A 24,598-nucleotide genomic window follows, 5' to 3' on the forward strand; every position below is an offset into this window, starting at 1 on the left:
AGGCCCAAAAAGGTTTGCAGAAAATCATTTTAAAACCAGTTATTAGTTTGAAAGAGTAAAAAAAAAAAAAAGAACTGTCCCTTAGAATCTATGAGGAGATCCTTGCTTGTATCTCCCTCACACCAGTTGTTTAGAGTCAGGAGTTGATAGTCAATCAACACTGAAACTTCTGGAAGTGAACTGTCATTGCCCAAGACTCACGGTATATACTGCAAAACCATTGCATAATGTCTCACTTCTTCAAGAGAAACCTGGCAAATCTGAAGTCTTTCATATTTTATAAAGAGAGAAAAGAACACACAATTTTGATGATTATGTGATTTGGACTATTTACATACATGTTCATTCATCACCACTGAAAACAGATTATTCAATGTTGAAAATAGTGTTACCATGAACAGTCACGGTCTTTGTGTTATGGGGTTTGTGTCTGTTAAGCTTCACCACAGCATTCAGGTAGGACTGTTTGGGGCTATGGAGTCCCTGGGCCAGTTACCTGGACTAGCCGTCATTTCTTCTAGGATGTCTCAAAACAACTTTCATCATTAATATAAAGTTCAGCCTTGGGGTTTATGTTTCCAGTGAAACTCCGATGAGTTCATGTTTCCATCTGATTAGAAAGTAAAGTCCACCGCCTCCCACCTCCACACCCCCTGCTTATTAGCACAGAAAACTAGGTGAGTTCAAATCGTCTTTAATGTCAAATGGAATTCACAATTCACTCTCAGTTCCCGTTATTACTGTTCTCTTCAAAGGCCACTGCTATATTTACAACGTCAGTGAAGCTTTTCACTCTGCTCTCACTCACACAAACAGGTACATACAAAGTTACACAGCAAATAAGGTTGGACCTAGGATTTAATCCTCATCTACCTGACCCAATCATCATCAATTACGCCATTATACCATACTGCAATATTTCAGCATTGCCACAAAAGAGGCAAAATTACCATAACACTTAAAAATAATCCTTGATGAGAAAAAATACACATATTGGGAAATCATTGGTCTATACTATTGAGCTGGCCATTCAAAGTTTCTTGGTAAACTTGGGAACCTGTTAAACACATTTCACAATCATATATTGGTACGATGCAGTGGTGAATGTGGTAAAGCAATGTCTTATACCATCACAGTATTTTGTAAAGCTATGATCATTAATGATGTGAATATTAACAGGTAAGTTGTTGCTGCGTTGCTGGTCCCACCTGAGATGGAGAGTGCATCTTTAGTGTACCACCTCCCAAACAGTGACACTGTTAGGATAGGCTCAGATGATCCATTCTTGTTTACCAAACGTCCATCATTTAGAACCTAAAGAAAATGTGGGAAAAGTATAGTCAAGTTGATTGAAATACACATTACAAGTAGACTCATGATTTTGAAACCGCCCTAGATAATATGGTTGATCAAGTAGGTTGCTAGGTAAGGGGGTTGGGGGTTGGGAATCTGGAGAATAGGTAGGAAAGGTAAGGGACAGCTGTTTTATATGTAATGAAGACTGGAATCATTCCAGAAGGTGCAATCATTGAATTTCAACAATCAAATTAATGAAAAGTCAGAAATATCAGTAGCAAAGATTTCTGAAGTCTAATTATGTGCAAGATAACCAGGAGCCCGAGGAGTACAAATAACACCCTTTCCTCACGAAGCTTAAAGGTTAATGGTGAAACTGAGCAGACCTTCCTACGCTCCCTTCTCTCACTTCCTTGAATTAGCCTCAGACACTTTCAACTCACCTAGACTTATTTGTGCCAGTGTAGCCAACTTTTAACTACTGGATTTCAGTTCCAGACCCCTTACTTCAGATCTGATCATGATTTTCTCTAGTTGGCATTTAAGCTTTTATTCCAGCTTCAATTTGCTCATGAGATTCTGCCTAACTGGGTTCTATGGCAGCCAAGGATTCCCATTCTCTGAGTTTCCCAGCCTTAAGGCTGCAGCAGATGTTAAACTGTGGTCCCAGAATCAAATACTTCCGTAAGGATGACATATTTCAATGTAACACTACAGGCAGACACAGATGTAGGACCATGGCAATCTACAATTTTAAAGATTTCCCTCGCTTGATGACTTGGATTAATTAGCCTAGATCTTATTTTTCTTTTATTAAAAAATGCAGTGATTTCACTTTAGTTACTGAAATTCCACCACAGTTTGCCACAGTTCAGTGGAGACATGAACGTCCAAATTTGTGGAGAATGTGTGTGTGTGTGTGTGTTTGTGTGTGTGTGTTTCTGTGCCATGTACTAACTAGGATATGAACCCGCAGAAGCTTAATTTTAATTTGAGATCAGTTTAGTTTGTGGATTAATTGATTATGGCCACTGTGATTTGTGAAATAAATATCTGATTTTCTGTTTGTCTCCACACATGACAAAAAGAAACTAAAAATCTGTAAGTAAATATTCTTCAACGAATGGTGCCTCAGGCACAGAGGTTCTAGGTATCTTAACTGTGTTATTCCAACAAAGTGTCATCACTTTAGAATTAGTTGCTGTAAATTACAAAAGTGGCCAAAAAATTTCTCCCTTTTTTATCCAAACCCTTTGCAGTATGATTTCACAGTTCTTTCCATTGAGAGTTCCACATCATTTATTTCTCCACCCTTTGAATCTACATTGGTCATGCGACCAGCTTTGGTGGATGAGACATTTGCAAACATGGTGCAAGCAGAGACTTGAAATGAATTTGTTTATTGTGTCTTTCCCTATTTGTGCTCTTGGACTCCCTTATCTAACATGTGCACATGCCCTGCTTGCTGGAAGGTGAGGGACCACAGAGAGAGAATGGCCCTAATCTCCCAGCTCATCACAAACCAACCAGCCCCAACTCACCCACCTGCTAGCAGCAGATGCATGTATGAATCCAGCCAAGATCAACCAAGCCCCTTCTAGTCTAGAAGAACAACCTAGCTACACCCAGTTCACATTGCCAACCACAAAATCAGGGCTAAAGAAATGGTTATTGTGTAAAGCCGTGAAGTTTTACGGAAGTTTGCTACACAGCATAAGTTAACAGATACAGCTGTCATAACCTGTTTTATGTAACTTCAGACCAGATAAAATGAAAACACTCTTAAAATTCTCCTACCTCAAATTTTCCAGGTGCCAGATGGATATTAGTAAGTAGCACTTCAGGAAAAACATACTCTGTTCCAAATGTGCCACTTAGGGAGAACATTTCAAATCTTGTCAGAGCAGTTTCTACCGGCTGTCCACATGTCGTCAAGTTAGTAGATTTGCATTTCACCAGGGTGCATACCTGTGTGGAACAGGTGCGGATAAAATGCAATGCCTGGAATCTAAGTAACTTGTACTAGAACTGTTGACTCAGTTTATAACCATAGCAAAGTAAATATTTGTCTCCATTTGATAAAGGGATTTGGATCATGTTTCTTTTAATTACCTGCTTTGTTGGAAATGGCAAATGATTAAGAACCAACCCTCATTTCCTGGGTAAATAATGGATTGAAAGAAGCCAGGTTAAAAGTAGGTTTGTAATAAGAAAGAAAAAAATCTGACTCCATATTAATTGTTTCTTTTACTTTATCCTTTGTATTCTATTGCTTTTGCTACAGTTAATCACTAAAGGGATGTTGCCTATAAGCTTAATTTACACATAATGGCCCATCTCTGGGAACCCTGCCCCATAGGAACTAAACATTAAGCTAAAATACCTTTGTTTAGCTCACAGGAAACATCCTGACCAGGCCCACCTGTGAATGGCTGCAGGAAAAAAGAAATGAATGCATCCCCTCCAGAGTCTGATTGAAACCAGGACTTTACCCCCTCCCCTTTTAGTATTAAAAAAAAAAAAGCCTGAATTTTCCCTCAAGGAAGATGGTTTTTTGGGAACAATGCATGGAGTCCTGCCAAGAAAAAGCACTTGGTTCCCGGGGACAAATATGAAAAGTTAACCCTGGAATTTACTGGCACCTAAACATTCCCCTTCACTTGAGCTGAGATTACCTGCCAATATTCTCTTCTCCTTCGGCCATGAAGTCCTGTAAAAGCTCCTAGCACATACACTTCATTCTCCTCTTTTCCCAGCATTCTGTAGCTCAAATGACAGCAGAGCTCTTTTTGACAGACTGTCAGGTTTCCTGCATTTTCAAAGAGCTCTGTGAAGTTGAACTCATCCCGGGAAATAAGTCCCCCGAAAGTGTGCTTCTGTACTGGGAATGGTTTGATGGTTGTGGCGTAGGCGCTCCAATTCACGGCTGTTGGGTAAGTCGGCGAGACTCGGGGATGCGAGTCCACCTCCGCAAGGAGAAGCTTTCCCAACTCTGTTTCCTTATCATAATAATATACCTTGGGAGAGTGTGGTGCATAGATACCGCTGCCTGAGAACAAAAGACAAGAATTTAAGAAATAAACAAACCAACCCAACACTGCCAATTTCCGCATCAGAATTGGGCATGTGGTCATGTCACAAGGTTAGTCATGATGAGACAGCACAAAGGCACTGAACACCTGAGTACTTCCCTGTCCTCTACTGGAGGAGATTCAAATACACGATCGGTGGTCTCATTTCAAATATGCTTTGAATAAAATACAATACAATATGTTAGCATTATGGAAAGTTAAGCCAAATATTAAAATCTTTGAATTCAGGAGGTCCTGAAATGTAGGGAAGGTAATGCAAATTTTTCTCCTGTCCTCCACTGTGGTGGTTTTCAAATAGATCCAAAAATTCTTCAACACTCCTCTCTCCAATGGGTAGATCTCATTCCTTTCTCCCTGAGTGTGGGCTTGACTTAGTGACATATGCCACAAATAGAATATGGTAGAAGTGATAGTTTGTGACTAGTCATAAAGGGCAATGCATGTTTCCTCTCTCTTTCTCTCTCATCCCTTGCTCTAGGGGAAGCCAGCTGCCATGCAGTGAAGAAACATCACACAACCCTATGGAGAGATCCGTGTGGCAAGAAATAAGGGTCTCTTGCTAACAGAGGGAATAACCACATGAGTGAGCCATCCTGGAAGTGGAAGCGGATTTGCCAGCCCCAGTCAAGCCTTCATATGACTGTTAGCTCAGCCAAAAACCTGATGTACCCGAAAGAGATGGCCTGAGCCAGAACTACCCAGCTAAGGCACTCCCACGTTCCTGACCAACGCCAGCTGTGAGATAATAAATGTTTGTTGTTTTAAGCCATTTTCACATTTTAGAGTAATTTGTTAGACAGTGACGTGTCAATAATACACTCCTCTGCCTTCACCAGTTGTAGAGCACATCTCGTTCAGTTTCCTGCTTAGCCACCGACTAGCTGGCCACCTTTGGCAAGTTATTTGTGCTTTTTGTGTCTCAGTTTTCTGCAAATTGGAATGAAAATACTCAGCCCATACATAGAGTTGTGAGGATAAATGAAATAATACACACAAAAGTCTAAACACAGCCACAGGTGTTATAATCTAGCACTAGCTATTGTGTGTGTGTGTGTGTGTGTGTGTGTGAGAAAGGATACAAACATAGTAAGAATTCTCAACAAAGAACAAAAAATTTCAAGTCATATCTGAAACATTAGTTTCTCTGCATTTAGAAACACGATTGGCATACCTCATCTGGTCATGAATTACCTGTCATTCTTAGGCTGACGTGATGTGTGTTGGCCACCAAAAGATTAACTCCCATGCCCATAGCCCAGGCTGAATGGAATTCAATAGCTGTCAAAAGGGGCAAAACATTCATCCACGCTGTGGGAAACAATACGGTGTCCACCTGGAAATCTTTCACCAGGGTCACAGCAGGATCATGGAAGAGTATATCGAAGCAAGTGAAAATGCCAAACCTTCCGAAGGTGGTGTTGAAAGTCACCACCTCTGGCTTTTCAGGGACATCAAACTGAGGCTCAGAGTAGAGGTGGTACTGCAACAAATGCACAGGATAAAACCAGGAAAGGCTTGTTTATTGAAGAAATGACTCATGAAAACCCTCCGAGGTTAGTAATTTTGAGATTTGGCTATGCTCAACAGCAGGGATTCTATAGGTGGTGGATGCATCTGGTGATTGGAAGTTAATTTCCAAGGAAAACAGAGAAAAATAGTGTCTGTCTGTCTGTCTGTCTCTCTCCATCCCACCCTCCCTCTCTCAATTAGGAGCCAATTACCATCTCATAAATCCCAAATACTACGTGCTTCTTGAAATCTGAAGACATACATCATTCTTCTTTGACTCCCTGATACATAGAAGCATAATAGATGCTCAATAAATACCAGTTAATCCAACGAGAGATGTCATCTCCCTTCCCGCAGTGTTCCATCAAAGTAATCTCAGGGACTCTTATCCAGCTTTCAAAATTGTTGAAAATAAATGTTTTATTTAATTCTCTCTGATTCCTTGGAGGTAAACTTGAGAAACTAACCTAGTCTAATATAATAATCAGGGTCAACAGCTTAATAAAATGATTTGCAAAGTAGGAAAGGCAAAGGGTTGGGAGCAATACTATTAAAACATTTCTCTCAGCTAGTAAGGGGGGAGGATATGGTTCACTGGTACAGTGTGTGCTTAGCATGCCAGAGGTCCTGGGTTCATCCCTAGTACTTTCATTCATAAATAAATAAATAAATAAATAAATAAATAAATAAATAAAACCTAATTACCTTCCCTCACCACCCCCCAAAAAGACAAAACCAACAAAAATTTCTCTCTCAGTTTATTTTCTACTTAAACATTCCAAAAGAATTTGAAATCTACTGGCATTTTAAGAACTGATAAACAAAAACACTCTTATCAGATCCACATGGGTCACAAACTGTTCCAAGGTACCCTGATGGAACAGTGAGAGTGTCTCAATTTAAGATGACCTAGGTAGTCACTAGCTCACCCACATCTGTGACCTGTGCCATCCTGCACTTTATCGGGCCTGGTTAAGTGGATTGACCAACTATGCTACCAGTTTAACTAGATCAATATTTACAGAATGGAAGAGTAGCTTGAAATGATTCTTGCGAAGAGAGTGCCTTAAAAAATGATACCACTTCAAAAACAAGAAAATGGAAGCCCTGACATTAAACACAGCATTCACCCCCCTCGCAGCAGGCTCCACTTCACACACACAGCCCCTCTTACCTTATGGTAACGTGCCACCAGCTTTCCCTGTGTATCATACACTACGTTGGTGTTGTATTGGTAATAGCCACTAGGAGGGCACGTGGAGTCCCTGGAATTACATGGCTTTTTGTCCCCAATATTCGCCAAGACATAGATAGAGTTGTTCTTGGCCAGGCAGCTGAGTCTTACTTGTACTGGTGTGTGACCAAATCTAAATCAAATTTTAATGAAGACATGTCAATAAGTCAGACAGAGGAAGACAAACACCATATGATCTCACTTATATGTGGAATCTAAAAAAGTCAAACTTGCAGAAACACAAACTAGAATGGCAGTTACCAAGGCCTGGAGTTTGGGGGCTGGGGAGGGTTTGTTCAAGGGTACAAACTTGCAACTAAGAGATAAATGAGTTCCAGAGATTGAATGTATAGCATAGTGATTATAGTCAACAATACTGTATCCTAAACTTCAAAGCACATATAAAACGAGATCTTAATTGTTCTCACACAATAGAGGAATGGCAATTATGTGACATGATAGAGATGCTATTTAGAAGTCACAAATTATACTTAAACTTGAAGTTTTTTCCACATCGTTTCTACTGCTGCAGCAATTCATTATTCACTCTCCTGCATTAACGGTGGTCATCTCTCTACCGGATCATTCCATCAACATGCAAGTATGCTCTAGTACTTCTCATCTTTAAAAAAATTAAAAATAAAAACCTCCCTTGACTCCATATGTCCCTCTAATTTATGCTCCATTCCTCAGGTCCCTTTTAAAGTAAAGCAAAACTTCCTGAAAGAGCTGGCCATCTTGCTATCCTCAGCCCATCCTTTTCCATTCTCTTTTGAAGCACTCAGATCAGGTTTCATCTCTTACCATCCCACCTGATAACTCTTACCAATGCCGATGATGAAATCCGCATCTTGCCTGGTCTCATCCTACTTACCTGCGGCATCCACACAGTTAATTACATCCTCCTCCCAGAAACACTTCACCTTGCTCATTGGACCCCACCCTCTCACTCTCCTCCTCACTGAGTGCTTTTCTTCACCGCCTTTTCAGGTTCCTCCTCATCTCCTCTGAGTGTGAACATTGGAATTTCCTACAGCTCAAGCCTTAAAGCTTTCCTCTTCTCTAACTCACTTCATAGGTAAACTCATCATGGTGTTAAAAAGACCATCTATATGCAGACTCCTGACTTTCTATCTCCAGCTCTGACCTCGCCTTTCATGCCAGACTCGTATATGCAACTGCCAAGGTGATACATCCACTTGGATATCTAAAGGGCAACTCAAACTTCAGATGCACAAAATTGATCCCCTGAGTTCCATCCCAGACTTGCTAGTCCTTCTGCACTCCTGAATCAAAGCAGTACCCTATGTGGCCTTCCCAAGACAGACCACCCCACATCTTCTGCCTGCCTCTTGTTTTAGAAAAGCTTTAGTCTCTTAGGCACTCCCTGAGTCGCAAAAGGCTGGCTCAAGATTTAATGATTATAAGAATGTAAACACATAGCGACAAAAAATAACAGTTGGATCAGGAGAACTTGTAATAATTTAAACAATAGATCAGTCACGTAGCAGAATCACAGAATCTGTTATTCCTCCCTAAACTACATAGATAACAATGTCTGACGTACTCCTGAGTTGTTTTGCAGATACTGACCCACTGACCCCAGATGGAAGAAGTCAACCGCATGATGACCATGAGTACAAGCTCCCAGATCAGGGGGAGCCTGAAGATTGATGATTTAACCCCTGTGACATCACCATGCAACCTCACTGTCAACCAGAGAATTGTGCAACAGCTGGACATATACCCTGTGACACTCTCCCTCACCTTGCCTTAAAAACCCTTCCCTGAAATCCATCAGGGTATTCAAGTCTTTTGAGCATTAGCCACCCATTCTCCTTGCTGAGCCTTATAATAAATGCTACATTTTTCTTCACCACAACCCAGTGTCAGTAGATTGGCTTCACTGCATGTGGGTGAGCAGACCCAAGTTTAGTTCGGTAACACTCCCTATGTCTGTAAATGGCAATTCCATGCCTCCAATTGCTCAAGCTTATAACTTGGGAGTCACTCTTGATGCTTGTCTTTCTCTCATAACCCCAAACATAATCTGGCAACAAATCCTGTCACCTTGACATCTGAACAGATCTATAATCTGGCCACTTCTTACCACCTCCATCTCTTTCATCCTAGTTCTAGTCCTCACCAGCTCTAACCAGGATGATTACAATAGCTTCCTAATGGTCTCCCTGCCTTGCCTTCAAGACCCTACATGATCTATACCACCCCACAACATGGCACCTTCTGACCTTATCTTTCCGTTTCCCTCCCTGGCCAACACACAAAGCCATACTCACTCAAAGCTCCATAATCAACCTAAATAAAAATAAAACAATAGATCAAACACATCATCTCACCCAAGCATCCCTTCCCCCAACTCTTACCCCCAAAGGACATTCTATATAATGAGTGAGTTTGTTTACATCTATCTTCTCCCACTAGAATATTCATAAGCCATGGGGAAGGCAAAAACTTTGTTTTATTAGGTGCTATATCCCATATATTCTTAGTATCTGGCACACAGTCGATGCTCAAAAAAGAATCATTAAATGAATTAAATGTGACTCTACTGGGTGACAATGCAAGCCCATTTTCTGTCCAAATGTGTTCCTTCTAGCTTAGAATTATGAAAGAGGTATTCACTAACCATATAGGATAAACCTCTCCCCTACCCATCGCTAGTTTCCACAGCTACTATGACATTTAACTAACCCATAAATTTGCAACCTTTGTTGTTTTTAACAGGAAATCCAGAACTTAATCTTACTGTGAGATGACAAACAAATGGGTTGTCCCAATTCTCAAAACCTCTAGGTAGAGCAAATGTCCAGCTATTGCCTCTCTTCTGCGCACACACAAAAAAGGTTCTTACAAACATGACTGAAAGCATTAAGCTCAGAACAGGAAGGATCAGAAGATGAAACTGCTGTCTGTCATGTAACCCGATACTCTCCTCCTTGTGTAGTTAGTCTCTCTGGAGCTAAGAAAAGCCATTTTCTGAGAACCCTTATATCAACTTCAAGACACAGAATGAGTGTGAGTGAGAGACTTTTTACTGCAAGTATACAAGTGTGCAATCTATACCTCAATACTTCATCTTAGCAGATGGTAGGATTTATATATTTATACACACACATATATATATACACATATATTTAAATATTTTATATTAGAAAAAGTTTCTAGATTATTTTTTCCCAGGAAAATTAGTTTCATGAGCCTAAGAAAATGTACAGTTTCAAAGCATAAAGTCTCATGATCCACCAGAAAGTACGTTGTGAGGTCTTTCTGCCTGGGACACAGATTCTGGAGCAGAGAGACTCCATGAAATCAAAATATGGTGCCTTCAATAGAGACCTTGGAATATCTTTCAATTACAACCTACTGTTCACTTCAGAAATTAATTTACTACTTATTTCCATCAGATCCTCTTCCCCTTAGTTTCTAATCCTAGTAACAAATGTCTTACTTTAACATTTTCTCTAAATTTCATATTAATTATAAATAATTGTTAAATGGTATCTAAGTGTAATTTTTTAATCTAATGGGTGCCAAGGGATATATAGCAATAACGAGCACCACATGCATGATCATTCAGGATTTATCATTTTGCTGTGGTGAACATGCACATTTTAGAGAATCACAGCACCTTCACACAAACAATTAGGATCCTTAAGATACCTGTTGGGTTGTTGACATGGAATCCAGTTCACCTGAGGGTCTGGGATATACTCAAGATAAGGGAAAATGGTTTCCCTGGTAAATTTCCAGCCATAAATGGCATCTTCAGGAGTCACAATAATTTGAGCTCCCTGTTCAAAACAAGTTAAAACAAAATTATTTCACTGTGTATATTGACAATTCACCACCCCAGTCTTCCACCAGCTTTCATGCCCCTCTCATAAATGATGATGAGCAGAAATAAAAGCATACCTGTTCAGCTGCCTGCTTAACTGCTTTCTCCAGAATATCTATATTTTTGTTCATGAGGAGCAAGGCATCATCCTGAGAAACAGGTGTTTCTGTGTTATTTGGCAAAATGACAGCATGTTCATATACTGCAGCTCTAAAAGTATCCAGAGCACTGACATGCAGAATAATTTGGGCAAAAACTGCCATGGAGACTTGAAAAGAGGAAGTGATCATGGCCAAGGTCAAGTGATTTCTGAAAGTGAAAGCAACATGCATGTAGTATTTCTAGAGAGAGGAACATTTATGTAATATATGACTGCCAGCTCTTATTTTGTAATCTTATAAATATTACACCTGACCACTTTGGAGGGAAAAAAAATTTCAGTTCCATGAATGCAGTTAAATAGTATTACAAGGATTGTACAGCATGTACTATTGATAAGATTCAACATCAAATTTCAAAAAAAAAACACACAACTGAAATATAGTACAATTGTACCCTTTTCTTAGTAGACAGAAAATAGCAACTAAATTAACTCTCATGTGAAAAATCAGAATGCAACAAATTTGATTTATTAAATTACAAAAAGTAGGTAATTTTTTTTCCTGTTCTGTTGAATGATCTACATCATGTTTATTTTTAGAAGAGGAGAAAATTTTAAAAATATTTACTGCTAGGAGAATGCACTAAGACAATACTATGAAAAAAATTCACCCAGATCAACCCTTTGACTTACCTGTTAAAGCCTATGAACATACACTCCATAAACACAAGACTTTGTGTCTGGTTGGCACGTTGCTGCATCCTCAGCGCCCAAAGTACCCATATTTCAGATACTGTTCCCTGGTGTTTGGCCAGAGGAGGAATCCCGAACTTCTACTTAGGGGGCCACAGCCCTTAGGGAACTAAGCTTTCTTCCTCCCTCACTCCCTCCCCTTCCCTCCCTGCCTTCCTACTTTCCTTCCTTTCTTTGGAAATAGATGCAAAGGAAGAGGAAGAAATATCTCAGGATAGTGATCATAAAGACCATCTCTGTCATAACCCAGTTAAGGTATAATTTTCATTTTTGTTGGAGGAAAATAACCACATAAATGAGTTGTTTCTTTTTAAAACACATACATTATGTGACGTCTGATAACCTCTTCAGACATCCGTATTCTCCTTTCCCCTGTCCTGATCTTAGCACACGTGGGTTTAGTTTTTTGTTTTTGTTTTTTGTTTTTAATCTAGGTCTCTTGGTAAAGTTTGTTTGAATACTTTTAGACATAGTAGAAGAGTAGAAACAAATAAATAGCATTCTTCAATGTTTTCCCTCATACTGAGATAAAATTCTTGACATGGACGAGGTCTAAGGGCTATAAACAAGGTCTACTCATACTTTCTCACTCCTGATTCTAGAATCTTCCCCTGATACCAAGACATCACACACATTTCTGAGCTCTGGTTCAATGTCTGCACCTAACTGTCAACACTCACTTGCATCTTTTAAGGAACCCAGTGCAAAGTGATCACCTTAAGATCACAGGAGACTCTAAATACTCAATAAATATTTGATTCAACTGATGCCCAGGGAAGACCCTTAAGCTCTTTCATCTCCACAAGTATAACTTGGATTGTGATCTACTTTCTTGCGTTTTAATCTCACCAATTAGTAATACTTCATTATCTCTTTTGCTTGGTAGTTAGGTACCTGGCAACAATGAACTAACAGTCTGGACGTCTGGAGGGTAGGAACAAAAACGATCGGACACTAAGATGTGGAAGTGTCCACTAAGATGCGGACACTTCCACATCTTAGTGTCCCCAAGTTTCCTGGATGTTTTTCTCCCTCTCTGATTATAAACAAGAGAAACAATATTTTGTTTATTAGAGTTTTTCAACTGGAGGGCAAAAGGGGAAATGGCTTCTGTTGTGAAGTCAAAGTCATCAAGTTCCCTTTTTTTTCTCTGTAGCATTTAAAAATTGTCTCACCAAAAAACAGAATGTGAGGAACAAAGATAATTGCATGGAAGACTCGGATGCTAGTAAATGAAATGGCAATTTCAATATGGAAAGATGTGTGAGATATAAAGAAAAAGTAAATGATCTTTATAAATATTTGCCATAGAGGCAGCTAATATTGTTTTAAGTCTTCAGCAGTCAAAGACCAAAATTCAGGACATGGAACTTCAAGCGTTCACATTTTCATGCTCACAAAGGTGACTGATTAAGTAAGCCTTAATTAACTTCTTTAGTTTAACTCAGTTATAAAATAATGGCCACAGGGAACACTGACTAACTGTAATTTACTGCTAATAGGACCTACTTCCTAATTTACCGATTGATGATTAATGGACTGCATTACAGGGGTGAAAAGCTACAATCAACTCAAAATTATTTGGTCAAAGAACCACTATTTAAAAAAAAAAACAGACATAGCTCAAATATTTGTTTCTAATTGTGAATCTGCTCATCTCTTAAAATAGTATTCAACCGGGCTTGGTTTTCCAGCTGTAATAAGTAAGAAGAGAGAAATGTAATTTCATGCTTTGCATGTGTCTGTGACCCTCTATTTCTAAAAGTTCAGGCAATCATACCTGCTCTGTCACCTTTGCAGAGTTATTCTGAGAGTGAAAGACACATGAAAGTCCTTTGCAAGATTATGATGGGACGACAATACTTAACAGAAAGGGGAGACAATTTAATAATGTAATCGTCCTGACTGCTTAATATCACTTCATTGTTAAACCCACATCACTACTGTTATTCAGTTAAACAAATCTAGTCTAGTTTGGGGTACTGTGCTGGGGGTGGGGTGGGGAGCACAGCACCTGGGCACCAGCTCCTGGACCACGCCCAGCTGAGCACAGCAGACACACATCTGTGGGGTGGCGGGGGCACTGCAAGAGCACCGAGACCCCAGAAAGGCAAGGAACAGCTCCGGGCTCTGATCCAGGCTGCCGTGCTTCCTGGTCTGGTCCTCCTCCCAGGTACAAAATGACAAGTGATTTGAGAACAAAGAGTTGGAAATAACATGTTTGGTTATTGACAGCATTTCCTCGTGGTAACAAAGATGACGCATCAAAATAAGTAAGCAAAAGTACTTAGTGGTAAAGAACAATATTTCTGTCCCTGTCCTGCTTGGAGTCTTGAATTTGTCTTCAACCAGACTGTTTGGCGGGGAGGGAGGGTATAGCTCAAGTGGCAGAGCACATGCTTAGCTGGCTTTAATTCCTAGTACCTCCATCAAACAAACAAACAAATAAACCTAGTTACTCCCTCCGCACCAAAAAAAATTTGAGAAAGGAAATGGCTGCTTGAGCAGAACCAGCTGAACTTTAAGCATCATTGAGTGCCACGTCCCCATCAGGTGAGGTGCTCCTCTAGCAATGGACTTGAGTGAGTATTCACCTCTTCAAACAGTTCATGCAGCTCAAAAGAGAGAATAATGATTGACCACACCCTGGTGCTCTGGGAATGGACGGAAGGGTTGTGCCATAGGAAGTTGCCAATAGCCACCTGTTTCAGACACCTAGCAAACGCAGTTTCACGTAGTTCAACTACGCTTCTGCTTTCTCCTCTCGGAAGTTGAGGACTGCGGTGTGCTGAGCTGCAGGAGCTCCTTTGAACCGGCAGCAGGCTCCCCTACTGTCTGTTGGCCCCACTTCCTCAAAGGAGAAACAATAACAAGCTGTCTTCTGGATTTCACTTGCAAATCTTTAACTTTAGCTCTGATCTAACTCTGCCAAAGGTTCTTTGACTTCGCCAACAGAAACATATAGAAAAGTCTCTTGGTGACTGGATGTTTGGGTCCCCCTGCCAAATCCCCAATGTGATCATATTGGGAGGTGGAGCCTTTGAGAAGGGATTAGATCATGAGGGCCAAGCTCTCATCAGTTTGATTCCTGTCCTTATAAAGGAGACCCCAGAGAGCCACCACACCTTCCCCCATGTGAGGACACAGTGAGGGAACCACGAAGTGGGTCCTACCCGATCAGAATCTGTCAGCCCCTCGATCTTGGACTTCCCAGCCTTCAGAACCATGAGAAAGACATTTCTGTTGCTTTTAAGCCACCTGGTTTGTAGTATTCTGTTGTAGCAGCTTGAACTGACTAAGACAGGTGGATTCCAAGCTTTTGGTAAGGTCAGGACGACTGCCACAACTGACCGAAACCCACAGGAGCTGGGTCAAAGTCATCTGTTGATTTATGTCGGAAGCTGTAGAAACCTGCACTTGAAAGGGTATGATACAAAACTAAAGCTGAAATCTCAGGTACTTAACTGGGAAAAAAAAAATGAAAAGAAAGGTTAAAAGTAGATCATCAAGCTGTGGTCCGTTTATTGTTTTTGTCGAGCAACATGAGGGCATCACAATAATTCACCTTGTTCACCGTGAGTGGGGATGTGGGAAAGCATGTCTGAGAGCTGAGATGACTGCTTGCGGATTCACTCTGGGGGAAGCCCTCCACTTGCCTGGAGCCTGCCTGCTTCCTTCTCTCCATGGCCTGTGGCTCCTTCAGTCACTCTGGACTTTCTTTTTCTTTTCTTTTTAAAAATTTTAAGGTTGTTTTTCCCCAAGCATAAATTTTTGTTTTTATTTGCTTTTGCATTTTGTTTGGAGCAGGGGAGGTAATTAGGTTTATTTATTTATTTTGATGGAGGTCCTGCAGATTGAACCCAGGACCTTGTGCCTGCTAAGCACATGCTCTACCACTGAGCTATATCCTTTCCTCATACCCCTTACTTTGTTTTGGTTTTCTTACTGGGTGGGCATTAGCTGGCCAGAGGCTTCTGACCCCTTAAGCATCAGGAAAGGGAGTATTTTATCCAAGACTGGGAATTCTGATTTCTGGGCATTCATGGAGGCCAGGTCACCCAGACCAGATGCAATCACACAGTTTCTACTGAACAAGGACCAAATGGCTAGGAGATGTAACACAGCAATAGAAGCTGGACATCTTCTAGCCCTCGAGGCCTAAGGGGACTCAAGTTTATGTCATATTCTTTCTTTTTAGCACAGGATTCCACTGTAATACATATTCACTCTAGAACTTTCCTCCAGTTAGAGACACCTAAACTCTGTATCGGCATGCATTTAATTATTGTTTGCTTATATGGCATAATTTTTTTCCCGCTGTAATGATAAGAGTCACAATGGTACCATTAATGGTTAAGGATATGGTCCCTGAGGCCAGAAGAACCCCTGGCTGTGAACCACTTCCTGGTGTGTGACCATGAGCAAGTTGTATGTCCTCTCTGGGCCACAGTTTCCCTCACCTGCAAAACGGTGATTATATATGCTGAACAGTCTTTGCTGTGACTATTACTATCTCATGCCCACAAGATGGAAGCCATATTGTGAGGGTGATGCCCAGTGCAGATGTGACCCAGGTCTTTAAATCTCTCTGGTCAGATCCTCACCTGTTCTTGGCCACCAACTTTTAAAAGAATGTCCATTAGCCTACATGCTCTGTTTTCTTAATGTTCTGGCGCTTTCCACAAAGTCTTTCATGTTTCCTCTCTTCTATGTCAATCTGACCTGAATGGCTTCTCCTGGAATTATTAACTTCGGGTCCCTTTCTACCAGCCAACCTTGATGGTTCTTCCTCCAATAGTACCCCAGACTCACCCTCTGATCAATAGCTCTCCATGTTTCAGACATCATTCTGTTTTCTCAACCTCACACACACACACACAAAAAACTTACCGAGAAACTGGATTACTGATACGTTGCTGCTGGGAAAGTTGTGAAATGGTACAGCCAGCCACTCTGGAAAAGAGCTTGGGAGTTTCCTTAAAAACTAATCATAGCCCCGCCTCTCCTGAGTTGGAGGGCAGGGTCACATTACCTCCTACAACCTCTCATTTCCTGTTCCGGAAGAGGACACTTAATATTCGTGAAGAATTTAGAGGCCCCAGTGTGAGAAGAATTTCTTTATGAGCTGCTGCTTCAGTTTCTCATAGGCTGAGCCATTAACCAAAGTGACTGTATGCAAAGACAGAGAAGAAGAGCTGAAGTCTGTGTGTGTCTGCTTTGACCACCCAGAATCTGAGTCTTGGGATTTACTAAGCAGAATTCACTTATAGGGAAGATTAACACATTCGCAGTATCTGCTTGGGCTTCTTGCTCTTCTGATTCAGCTGACCAAAGTCCTGAGAGCTGCATTAAGACAAATTCACCAGCTACAGGAATGAAGAAGTGTGGGCAGAGCTTCCTTTCCTGTGCTGATGTTTCCAATTAATAATGCTATTTTGCCTCGAGAATATTTCTTTCAGAGCGTTTGCAGTGGCACGCATAGAATTAAATCCGGCAGCTCCCTTAGTATCTGATGACAGTACCACTTCTTCACGTACATCCCTGTCCTCATACTCTTTGTGTTTCAGATCTAGAGGCTGAATGCAGCCCTGAGAAATGAACACATCAACAACCAGGTATCTCTGATTGTTTCTGGATAAGTAAATGAAAGAGGCAAAAGCAAACCAGGAACAGTGAGAGTAGAACAGAAAACAACAGAGGAATTGAATATGACCATTCATTTCACTTAAGTTCTGAGAGTGTAAGAAGTAAAAGTACTAGTATTACGCTTGTAAAATATTGGTAAACAGAAACCTCAATTAAACAGAATTGGGGAACCAGAAGGGGAAGCTCTCAGGTCCTACAACGGCAGCAGAGCCCAACAGGAAAAAGAAAGATCCACCTTCTTTCCTGGTAAGGACTCAGCTAAGGGAAAGCCCTAGGCTCTTTGTTTACCAGGTCCCTCCCAACTTCCTTCTCCCATCAAAAAAGCGCTCCTTCCCTTGCTGTGCACATGGCTCGCCACGGCTCCATACCCTGAATTGCTATCTCTGTTGATTCTGAATCTTTGCTGAATATCTGGTGGGCTATTTGTTTCAGGTTAACATGTTCAAATGAAATATTTACCTACACTGGTTTTAATTCCTTTAAAAGAAAAAAACCCTATTCAAATTCATCCAGCAACTGATTTCATGGCTGTCATTTTTGAAATGTATGATAATGTGACTTCACTGATTTGGCATTCAAATTTATCCTGGATGACAAAAACTTCAAAATGATAATAATGTACTACTTTCTGTATTTATCATGCTATTATTGACCATTTGTCAACAAGAAGTGCATTTTGAGTTATTTTAGTACTGATAATGCAATTACAATAAACTATAAATCAGAATTTACTACTGAACATCATGCTTTCTAGACTATCACCTATAAATGAAGCAGGATTGGAAGTGGGACTGTGGATTTTCTGAAAGAAACTAGTGCAAATATTTCAAGAGTTGCAAGTTATTACTAAGAGAACATTGAATAAGTAGGCTTTAGTTTCATTTGTTAATACTTTAGATACATTTTAGTTGTTCTGTCTAAATATGTTGTTTCTGAATGTTACTTTCCTGTGAGCTTATTTCATAAATTGAGGGCATATGATAGTGATATCAAAGGAAAGATAACTATCTTAACAAATCTTTGGATTGTTCTGTTCTGATATGACTGTATATAAATAAAAGAAAGCTGTTTCTTTACTTCTCATTAATTAGTTGTATTTAATGAAAATTAGTTGGCTAAGTCAGCATTTGTTACCCACTTCTTTTGCCAGCTATATTAGTAAGGGTATATTATGATCCTGTACTGTAAGTGTTGCAAGATGTTACCACTGGCGGAACCTAGGTGAAAAGTACAGATGATCTCTGTGTATTATTTTTACAACTGTGTGTGAATCAACAATTATCTCATGGAGGGAAGGGTATAGCTTAGTGGTAGAGTGTGCACTCAAAATGCACAAGGTCCTGGGTTCAATCCCCAGCACCTCCATTTAAATAAATAAATAAACCCAATTGCTCCTCCTCCAAACTAAAATAAAAAGTAAAAAAATTAAATTTTTTAAAAAGTATCAAAAATTGTTTAAGTTTTAATTGAAAAAAGATTTACGATTTTTTATTTGTCCTTTTAATTTGTCCTTTGGATTAATCTGTATATCATGTGTATAGGTTGCCATGTTTTATGTAACATAAAAGATACCTTTTTATTTATTATATTCTACAGTCAGTCTCATTTTTTAAAAAGTTCTTTTAAGCGGGGCATCTTTGTTACATTTAGAAGAATATAAATATATAAAAATATAAATAGAGATTTCCTTTGACAGTTTTGACATGCCTTTTGGTTTCATTGTTCAAAGTTCCTCTATCCTTTCTCATAGTTTTAACTTTTTTTTGTCATTTAATACTTCAAAATTATAAAATGAGGAAGGGACAAAGTTGGTTTTGTACAAAGCGTCTTTATATACACTGGTATGCACAGCACGTGTTGACAGCGGGGTGTTGGGAGCGGGACTAAAAGGTTCTCTCGCCAGAAAGCCTGGAATCTGCGTCGACCTTGAACTATTTTCAACAGTCAGCGGCGCTGGTAACGGTAATGGGCTGACAATCCTGAGTGATGCTCAATCCTGAGCGGGACGGTGCGAGCCCGGGCGCAGCAGCCGGGCTGTGAGCCGTCGGCCGATCCCTGTGGTGGTTTCCTAGCGGCCCCACGTGGCAGACGTGGGAACTGCAGAAGTGGGCTCCTCGGCCAGCGGGCGTAAGAGTAGCGGCCCCGCAGAAGCCTGCAGCCTGAGCCGGGCGAAGGAAAGCACTGGAGAGGCGCCAGGGCGATTTAACCGCCGCAATCCAGGCCTGGCCCTTTCTGCACTGCACAGGAGTGCAGTGGGCAGGGGTCACACTCCATCCTGGGGCCGCTCTGGCAAGCAGGGGAGTGATGGGCCATTCTGCTTGGCGCACACTGGACCATCCTCTGGAAGTCTCATGGCGAAGGGACCTGAGGGAGGGGGCGAATGAAGAGTTCATGGGATTTGTGAATATTCAATTTTGGTAATTAATGCTAAGCAGTCTTCTGAAACGGCCAGTAGGTCCAGCTGCTGTCCGTCTTCTGCAGCCTATTGTGATCCTTTCCTTTTTTCTTTTTCCCCCTTCTGGCAGTGTGAAAGGGCATCCCATCATGGTTTAATTTGCCCTTCAGGATCTGTGTGGTGGATCTATTCTTCCCCATCTCACTAAGAAGTACTGAAGGAGGATTAATAAAATGGCCACACTTAGGCTAACAGATTGCTTATCTTATACTTGCCCTTAAAACGGTCAACTGACCTGACTGACAGGTTGCTACTCACAGTTCCAGGCCCCTTGTTAAAACTAAAGCTATTAATCTTACTGTTTCTACTTTATTCCAGTAATCAAAAGCTATAATCATGCTTGGTCTCTGAGTTGATCTCCAGGGAGAAGGTCACAGGTCTTTAACCTTACAAAGTAAGCTAAGTACCAAGAAGACCACACTTTGAGTGCTTACAAGATAGAGATCTAACTGCTAGCCTCTAGAGAACTGGTCGCCGGGAGGCATCGTGACGCCATTCTGTCTTCTGATGAGAAAATGATTGTTGCTTGTTATTGATGATTTACTGTTTGCGCTATGGCTATATAACCACCCCACCCCATCCCCAGGGTGGGCTCACAGTTTTGAAGGCACTAGCCTGCTGAGAGTCCCCTTTGCCTGGCAAAGTAATAAAACTCCCTCTTTTCTTCTAAACTCCAAGACCTTGTCTCTGGGTTATTTGGCTCGTCAGGGACAGGGGCAGATCTTTCAGCAACAGTACCTCCGTACACCCACACCCTCAAGCCAAAACCTAGCAGTCACCCTAATCCTCTCTCCTTCTCCCTCCACATCAGCAAGTCCTGCTGGTTCCACTTCCAAACACATCCTTTTCTCTCCACTTCCATTACCATCTCCCCGGTCCAACCTGTTAATGTCTCTCCCAGAGCTTCCAAAGACCTCCCTCCTACCCTTCTAACCCACATGCCTTACACACCTTTGACACGCAAACACAGTGGCCTTCCTGAGACAGGAATCAAATTCTGTCATCCTCCAATCAAAAGCTAGTTCCTCCCCACCTCCCCAAACTCCTCGGTTTACTGGACTCCAGCCCTGTGGGCCACGGTCTCCTCCTTGACCTTCTGCACATGCTGGGGATGGCTCTCCCCTCAGAATGGCTGCCGCAATCTCCTCCTTCAGATCTCAGTTCAAAACCCACCTCCATGGATACATCTTATCTAAATAAGGATCCCCACACCTAGTCACCTCCAGCCAATTACTCTTTCACATCACCAGGTTTTTTTTTTCTTCCCTCCATAGCATCTCTGTATGATAATTAGAGATTCTGGTATTTATTTATTGTGTGTCCCTTCCACTGGACTATTATCTCCATAAGGGAGAGACTGTGTCTATGATGATCACAGCTAAATCCCTAAACCAAGCACAGTGTCAGTTCAGAGAAGGCATTCAACAAATATTTTCAAATAAATAAGTAAGTAAACCATTTCTTCTACTAAAAAAATAGTGGATATAAGTAGCTACTACACCATGAAGGTGGATTGGGAGCTATGAGAGTTGTACAGCAGAGATTCACTCACCAAACAACAACATGGATTTTACATGAAGTCAGAGGGCTCTCTTCCCTAACATAGAACAAGCATTTCTGTGGGCTCACTTGCTCTGGGAATGAGATACATCAACCAGGAGTATTAAATATATATATATATGTATATATACATATATATATATAATTAGAACTAAAACAAAGACATTAAGGGAAATGAATAACATTATACCAAGCATTATTTCTAAACCAGATCATAATTCAAAGTATGTTATAAAACTGAAAGTGTTAAGTAATACTATTCTAGTATCTTTCACACAAACAAAAGTTTTAGAAGAGCTGAGGGCCAAGGTATGCTATAGAGTTTTATATAGTAGGCTGGAATTTTGCCTTTTGAACAAAAAGCAAAAATCTCAGGACACAGAGAAGGCAAATTTTGTAAAACTGATTTCACAGTCATTTTTCTGTATATTTTGAGTTATCTTTATATTATTGTTAAGCATATCAAATCAATTCATTTCCTTCCCTGTTAATAAAAAAGGTACATTCACAGAATCAGTGCACTTAGAACAAAAAGTAAACACAGAAAACAGGAGACCTAGAGTCAGTAAAATCTTCAAGGCCAAGTCTGGTCACTGAAACCTACAAACTTTCACTGATTTCCAATAACTCTTCTCATACTGAAGGTTTCAAATGCGGCTGGTTCAGCAGGCCAGTTTTTCAGGACAATAGTAAGTGCAGCCCAACACAGGATCATCCAAAACTATGTTAACACTTCCAGGATGCTGGTGTGTGGCCCATGGAGTTGTGTGTGTCAAAGTAAGAAAACCCTTCCAACTCTGAAGTCCAAGGCCAACAGCATCCATCTCCCAGCCCTGTAACAGTCAGGACTCCTCAGGTCACATTTCCCCAGGTAAGAGAGCGGTCCGTTCCTCCTCTATGCTGAGGATATTTTGAAGTTTAGATCTACATTGAAAGAAGAAGAAGACGACCTCAATATTTATCACCTTAAAAAAAAAAAACAAAAAAACTCAATACCTACATCTCTACCCAACTAATTCTGTAAATGTGTCTACCAAATGATGAGGTTCAGGGTACCCAGAAATCTCCTGACTGGAAAATGGATATAAAATCACGTTTCTTTCCCACTTCTACAAGCCAACTTTTAAAGGGAGAAAAAAAAAAGCTTAAGAATTGACCTCACCTCCTCCTTCTCCGTGAGTGCTCCAACAGGTAAAACAAGCCCAGCACTAGTCCCTTTAACACAATTAAAGGCACTGGTTAATGTCAGTTATCCAAGCCACGCTTCTCCATAAACATAAGGAAAATGAAAGTAAGAGACTCATTACTCACACTTGTTAGAGCCCAGAGACCTTGTAGAGTGGCTGCCCATTCAAAGCCTAGTTTCTCATACAGAAACCCCCCCAGCGTTGGTCCTATGAAATCACTAACAATGAAAAGAAGAAAGATGATTAAATAGTGCAAAAAAGAAGACTTACTTCTTACCGGCGGCATGACCCCTTCAATTCATTATATTGAAACCATAAATACTAAAGAAAAAAGCTCATTCCTGGAAAGAGCATTAGGTATAAGAAAATATTTTACCTGATAATGATGATGTTTAAATTTTTTAAGCAATTCTAAAATTATAACTGCTTTTGAAAAGTTGGTGCCTTACATGAAAATAAAAAAAGATGACATGTATTCAAAAGAATCTTTATATTATTCTCTCCACCCTTCTCTGTATTTGTCTTTAAAATAACTCAGTACATATTTATCAATGATACCTACATGGCCAGCATACAGTTATCCCTCTGGCTTAGTACATAGTAAAAATAAATACACAAATACATGAATAAATGAATATATTTTCAAAACTGAGACATGCTCCTGTTAAAGGAACTTTAAAATATCACTTAAATAAGACAAAGTATATGATATCACTTTGATTAGGTATTAAAACTTATGGTATAACCACTGATGTTGAAGTCAGAGGTGCGGGTTAGAAATACAGATCTGCCCTAAAGGAACTATGTGCCTTCCGGCAAGTCATCTGACTCCTCAATGCCTGAACTTCTCCATCTGTAAAAAGGGGGTACTATTTTCCAGCTTGCAGCTGTGAATGAAATAGAATAGCTACTCACCCAACAGACCACACTGCACCAAAGAGACCTGACACAAGTCCCATGGTACTTAATCCTTCTTCAAACCCATTTTCACTGCAAAGAAAGACAAGAGTCTATCTGTGGTTAAAAGGGAAACCTGCATGGAACAAAAGAGCAGTATATGACAGATAAACTAAAAAACCAGGGATAATCTGGACAAACCCAACAGCAAGAACACTCCATTTCTGAAATAAGAAGCTATTCTAATTGGAAGACATTCTCATGGTTATGTTTACTTCATGGTTTGGTTTTGTTTTCTTTTTTAATGGACGTTCTGGGGACTGAACCCAGTACCTTGTGCATGCTAAACATATGCTCTACCACTGAGCTAACTACACCCCCACCTGCCCTACTCCACGGTTTTCTAAAAATACTTTATTACATATATAGAATATGATATTAAGAATCATGACTTGCTTACATTAAATGTTTATAAAAGGATATAATTAACTGAGAATTTCTTAAGATGAGATGAATGTGTAAAGAGAACAATGGGCAAGTTTTAGAAAATATAGTGGCAGCTCCTTACTGCTATGAGAACTGTTGAATTGACAACAGGAGAGCCATCCACACTCTCCTTGCTCAAATTCATTTTGTGCTCTTCAGCACCATGCCTACTAAGCTAACAAATGATGGCCAAGTGATGAACATCTGGTGTGACACTCTGATTTATAATAAAAAATATATATTTAGTCTTTGATCCATTTCTGACACAGAGGTCTTAAAACTCATGGAATTTCCTAAGTGATGAAAGTGATAAAAAGTTTCTTTTTTTATGTTATGAGGTGACTTTTGGACCTAAGGATGGGGCTGGTTGCCAGAACCAACATGTGATTAGAGGGTTGGAACTTTCAGTCCCAGGCACCCCTTACCCCCCACTTCTGGGGAGGGCAGAGGGGCAGACATGGAATCACTTGCCAATGGCCAATGATTTCATGAATCATGCCTATGTAATGAAGACTCCATAAAAACAA

The 24,598-nt window shown here is 40.4% G+C and overlaps 2 protein-coding genes across 12 annotated transcripts in view; both read right to left on the reverse strand.

Moving 5' to 3' along the window:
- Positions 1-693: 693 nt before the first annotated feature.
- On the reverse strand, positions 694-16,804 carry LOC102540292 (pantetheine hydrolase VNN2). Of its 2 annotated transcripts, none has more exons than XM_006200067.4 (8): positions 16,731-16,804; positions 11,065-11,296; positions 10,813-10,943; positions 7,072-7,264; positions 5,580-5,868; positions 3,972-4,345; positions 3,094-3,264; positions 694-1,314 (listed from the first exon to the last, which is right to left on the reverse strand). In XM_006200067.4, the coding sequence occupies exons 2-8, from the start codon at positions 11,275-11,277 to the stop codon at positions 1,123-1,125; spliced, it is 1,563 nt and encodes a 520-aa protein (XP_006200129.1). In that variant the 5' UTR covers positions 11,278-11,296; positions 16,731-16,804; the 3' UTR covers positions 694-1,122. The 2 variants fall into 2 exon arrangements, with proteins under 2 accessions (XP_006200129.1, XP_072822417.1); XM_072966316.1 differs by lacking the exon at positions 16,731-16,804 and adding an exon at positions 11,781-11,861.
- Positions 16,805-19,294: 2,490 nt separating this feature from the next.
- SLC18B1 (solute carrier family 18 member B1) overlaps positions 19,295-24,598 on the reverse strand; it is a 34,495-nt gene continuing 29,191 nt past the window's right edge. For 9 of the 10 annotated variants that reach the window (XM_031680044.2, XM_072965890.1, XM_031680045.2 and 6 more), the window contains 4 exons: positions 23,604-23,678; positions 22,813-22,906; positions 22,664-22,716; positions 19,295-22,425 (listed from right to left, as the gene is read on the reverse strand). In XM_031680044.2, the coding sequence (XP_031535904.1) occupies positions 22,359-22,425; positions 22,664-22,716; positions 22,813-22,906; positions 23,604-23,678 (289 nt within the window). In that variant the 3' untranslated portion in view covers positions 19,295-22,358. Of the gene's footprint in view, positions 22,426-22,663; positions 22,717-22,812; positions 22,907-23,603; positions 23,699-24,598 lie in introns of those variants that run through there. The other variant, XM_072965892.1, reaches the window with a different exon arrangement.

The sequence above is a fragment of the Vicugna pacos genome, chromosome 8 (assembly GCF_048564905.1).
Source record: "Vicugna pacos chromosome 8, VicPac4, whole genome shotgun sequence".
NCBI classification, from domain to species: Eukaryota; Metazoa; Chordata; class Mammalia; order Artiodactyla; family Camelidae; genus Vicugna; species Vicugna pacos.